Here is a 4,898-nt window from a genome sequence, read left to right as displayed (position 1 = left end):
AGTGAGTTTGCCTAAGTGAGTTGCCTAATTCGTTATCTTAGAGAAAAGGTAGCACCAGTAGCAACTTCACTTTGAGGCGCCATGTTCTATGCAATTTATAGACGATTGATTTTAATTCAGGGAGTGAAATGAACCTTCGGGATTTGATTCATTCGCTAATTTCCGCTACGAGGCACGTGGATGGCGTTACTGCCACAGATCTACAAATTGTTAGACATATGGCTTGAGAATTTCCAGGAATACTTACGGTTATAGTTTTTGGGCAGTGGCAGAGTACAGAGCTTCAGCTGAGAACTCAGCTGCAAGTGATTTTAGTGAATGCTAAAAGCCGAAAGCATGTGCGTGTCCAGGTATCTTCAATGAGATTCGAATTCGCCAACTTACGATCAGGAGTGTAGCACAATAGTATTCAGCTATAAGTAACAAATCGGTGATATGACTAATCGCATTTGGAGGCGTATGGAACCAGCCACTTTTTGTCAAGTATTTCAGGTCACATGATCACATGTTGATTGGCTTCTACACTAACTGTCAGATGCGGGTTACTCCCAACTTGTGGGTAGTTTCGAGACTTCGAAGTGACTCAGTTCCCCAAATATAACCATCCTGCTGATCAGCCACCTGTAGCTGCACTGTGCGCCAACGGAGAGATCAGTAAATCTATTACATTTAGGGATTTGAGTGTTATGTACTACTGATGGTGGTTGAGACAAGTGTACAGTGTTTCTTGGCTTTTCAGCGCAGCTTTACTTCAATCTCAAAGTGAAACGTTATTTGGTACTTCAGAAAAGCATAATAACTTCTAACCATTGACAGCTTGTTCACATAAGACGAACCCATAACTTGCTTGGGCTTTCTACGTCATCGGGCTTTAGCTGATGTGGCAGCCGAGATGTGAATTGCGTGCTCGACGGTAGGGTGCCTTTACATGAGTTATTCATTGTTGATTGAACACTGTGGAACGCGGGGTAGATGGCTTAGCTCCTCCCAGAACTTCGTGAAATTTTCTTTACCAGTACGCTTTTGCTAGAATGAAACATCTGCACAGTGTCTATCAGTTGTTCAGTCTAGAATGAATTTCCCCGGAGAAGCAGGATCTGAAGCATAAAATCTAGTAATGATGCCCGGCAAAGTTACGCTGATGATGATTAGTTCAGTTCCAGAAGTTACAGCATACTAGCCAACATAAACTAAACATTCGGTCGTTTTGTATTCCGCTCAACTTGCTAAGCAGCGTGGGAATTAAGTTGGCCCACTGGTTTACCTATTCTTCTGTGACGTGAGGTATGAGAAATTGATAGTTATGTGCTTCCCTTGTAAAGGACAAGATTACTGCATCAGTTATCATTGCAGTTGTCGATTATGTACATCCTAGTATAGTTGAATGTCCACCTTCCTTCTGACTAGCTGTTTTGATGTATACATGATCACATGTGCGGCTTGCTGTTAGCTTCAAACCACCAGATATGCCCGTAAGCCTGTTGTATCGGATACACGTCCTACTGGAAATACTTATATGGAAACCAGACTCGCGAACATGCTCGGATCTTCACAGTACTCGATCTTTCTGCCTCTGAACAGAGGTTTGAAAAATAAATAATCTAAAGCTTAGAGTTATTATGAACGCACTATGGAAGCTAACGTTTTATACATGCTGTCATAGACAAGGTTGTCAATTTTGATTGAGTTCCGCAATCCACTTGACGTGAATGGTGATTAGAGATAGGTAAAAAGTTAACATTTTATTTTATTTTAATCTCTCATAATCGTGAAACAAGTCAGAAACATTTACGATGCAAACAGTGTGACATAATAGCAGTACCTAATGTGTTCAGCAGCCCGACGCATCACGCTTGAGGTTTCAGTAAAATCAGTACGAATTTTCACTATTTCGTTATTAAGTGGCCTCCATAAAGCCGCATTGTCTTGTGCTGATATCACAAAGATACTGTTCTGCTTGATACCAATATGGATAGACCAGCCTAGTTATTATTATTTTGGGGTTAAAACGGTCATTCTTTTGCGTTAACGCATACGCATGAGTCGGTTTTCAAGCACCTCATTTCCACATACTACGCAGAACCATTTCTGGAAAATCTCAAAGTTGTGAGGAGGAATAAAGGCACGGAAATTTCATGGGACGGACTTCGTTCCTCATTCACAAGTATCTGTATACTTTGGGGAACTCGTGGCCATCTTCGAGAGAGCAGTTGCTTCAGGCCTGGTCTCAGAATGGCCTTTTTGACAACCACTCCGGAGTTTATTTCATACACTGTTGGTCTGTCCGGATCGAGGTTTCTGGAATCCCCAGCTTATCCGGTTCAGTCAGGTAAGCAAGCATTCACAAACAAGCATTCAGTAGATCATATCTGGAATCCCCAGCTTATCCGGTTCAGTCAGGTAAGCAAGCATTCACAAACAAGCATTCAAGTAGATCATAAGGTTGACGGGAACTCGGGGACTGCGCCTACCTGATGAGCCCCAAATAGGGCGAAACCGGTCGTGGGCTGTCGAAGAGTTTTCAGCGACCTTGTGAGTAGTTTCTTTTATGAAAGCATTCACCAATGGTCCCTCCGGTGGTTTCCACATGGCCTTTAGATTCGCTTGAGCTATGTTCTGTTCTGTAAACAAAATACTGTGTTTTCTCCAATAAGACTTAGTCTAGGGAGTTGTCACGGCTAAATAAGCAAACTTTATCTTTTCTGTGTGTGACGTTGCCACAAATTTTCCGGGCGTTCCATTTGATATGACCTGAAGCATCTTGAGCTCGCTTGCTGACCTTTAGGAGCACCATTACTGAACAGTGCGTATGGCACTAATTTGAATGTAATTTCATTATTTCGATCCTTCAGGTGCTAAAGTTGACTACCCCCCCCCCACTTAAAGCATGGGTGCTTGGCAAATTTTTTCACATTTCGGAGTTTGCACAATGTACGCGAATCCTTGAGGTGATAGCTTTATGCTGTCGGAACTGATAAATGCTTGTATCTCTCTTGACTGTCTAGCAAGACTCTATTTGTTTCGTTGAACATTGAAGGTTAGTTTAGGCTTAGCTGGTGAAATTGAGAACCATGTCGCATACTTCCATGGTCCGAATGAGTGAGCAATGAGTTTAGCGGATTACACTCAGTTGTATGCCAATTTGGTTTTTATGGAAGACCCAACTGAATCCCAGCTAAATTTCTCGTTCTTAAATTGCATGTGCTGCATCTGGCTGCCTCATATTTGAGTTGCGATACGCCAGTATCACAATGCATAGTTTATACTTAACACACTACTCAAAAGTGTATTTCGCTAGTTGCATGGGAAAAAACTTGGAAAAAACGTTTGGGAAGCACCTACCTGATGAGCCACAGGAAGGGCGAAACCGGTCGTGGGCTGTCGAAGGGCTTTCTACAACTTTGAGAGTTGTGTTACGTCTAAACTATGAAGTTACCTTGAAAACTGCAGGTTTCATGCATTCACTCGGACATGGTTTCCCGATCGTTCGTGTGTGAGACTCACTATTCACAAATGTAATCAGCTGATAGCATTGCACTGGATTCCATGGAGAATGACTACCAGCGGAGCCGCAGTATCTCGTCTGGCGTTCTATGATGCACTGGTGAACAACTCTTTGGTCGAGTTAAAACGATGTGTTAAGCTACGCAAAATCGATTTGAATGTGCGATTAAGCAATGTACGGAAACGGAACCGCACCGATTTGTGTCCTGTACATTTGGTCATCTACAAGGGATACTTGGCCATGTTGCACTACCTCATTCAAAACGGGATCAATGTACACCAGGCGACTTTGACCCTTCAAAGTCGAGCGGTGCACTTTGCTGCGTTGCGTCACCAAGTTCCGTGTTTGCAGATGTTGTTGAATACTGATGCTCAAATGAATGCGCTGGATACAGTTGGTAACACACCGTTGCATTACGCAGCGGAGGATGGTGACAGAGCTTTACTCAGCCTACTACTCAACAATGGAACAAGTGTGGATTCACAGGACATAACAAACAAGACATCGTTAATGAGGGCTGCAGGAAGTGGAAAACTCTAGGCCATGCGACGATTTATTGCTTTTGGGGCGAACGTCAATGCAAAGGATCGTAACGACGAGGCCGCTTAGCATTTTGCCTGCAGACAAGGTTCCACGGAAATCACTAGCATGCTGATCAAGGCCGGAGCTCCTTTGAATGCCCATAGACAAATAGGTCTCATACGACTTTGCAAACTCAACTGAATCTCTCGTTTATGATGTTCTACAACTTAGTGTGCTGCACACAGGATGCCTAATGTTTCAGTTGGCACGATATTCGAAATATCGCAGTATATTTTCACGAAGGAAACTACTCACAAGGTTGCTGAAAACTCTTTCATAGCCCACGACCGGTTTTGCCCTTCATGGGGCTCATCATGTAGGCGCAGTCCCCGAGAAATGCACTCATGCGCAAACGAGAGATTTACTTGATTCTCTCGTGAAAATCAAATTGATTCCCAAATGGGAGTATTTCTCGAAAACAGTCCACTTTGGGTTCGAGTAGAAAATATGGCTGACGGAAACTCGGGGGCTGCGCCTATCTGATGAGCCCCAAGAAGAGCGAAACCGATCTTGAGCTGTCGAAGAGTTTTCAGCAACCTTGTGAATAGTCTCCTTTATGAAGAGGTCTCACACCACTACAATAAAATGAAAGCGGTCAGTCTAATGGTCAAACAACGCGGTGATGACCTCAACAAGCGAGGCTTTTGTACTGGCGATACGGCATTGCATATCCAGTAAAGAAGAATCACACACATATGGTGGAAATATGATTGCAAGCAGGAAACTGGTATATTGAGTACAACTATAATAACCTCGGTGAATCCTTAGTACACCATGTGATTGCTTACAATCGACTGGACTTACTTGAACT

General features: G+C 43.2%; 1 protein-coding gene across 1 annotated transcript; it reads left to right on the top strand.

Annotated features, from left to right (window-relative positions):
• Positions 1-3,553: 3,553 nt before the first annotated feature.
• On the top strand, positions 3,554-4,045 carry T265_01584 (hypothetical protein; the record flags this gene model as incomplete). Its single annotated transcript, XM_009165643.1, has 1 exon — positions 3,554-4,045. One exon carries the CDS (start codon positions 3,554-3,556, stop codon positions 4,043-4,045), a length of 492 nt encoding a protein of 163 aa, XP_009163907.1.
• Positions 4,046-4,898: the final 853 nt, after the last annotated feature.

The sequence above is a fragment of the Opisthorchis viverrini genome (genome assembly GCF_000715545.1).
Source record: "Opisthorchis viverrini unplaced genomic scaffold opera_v5_17, whole genome shotgun sequence".
Lineage (NCBI taxonomy): Eukaryota > Metazoa > Platyhelminthes > Trematoda > Opisthorchiida > Opisthorchiidae > Opisthorchis > Opisthorchis viverrini.
This window is presented reverse-complemented; position numbering and strand designations above follow the sequence as displayed.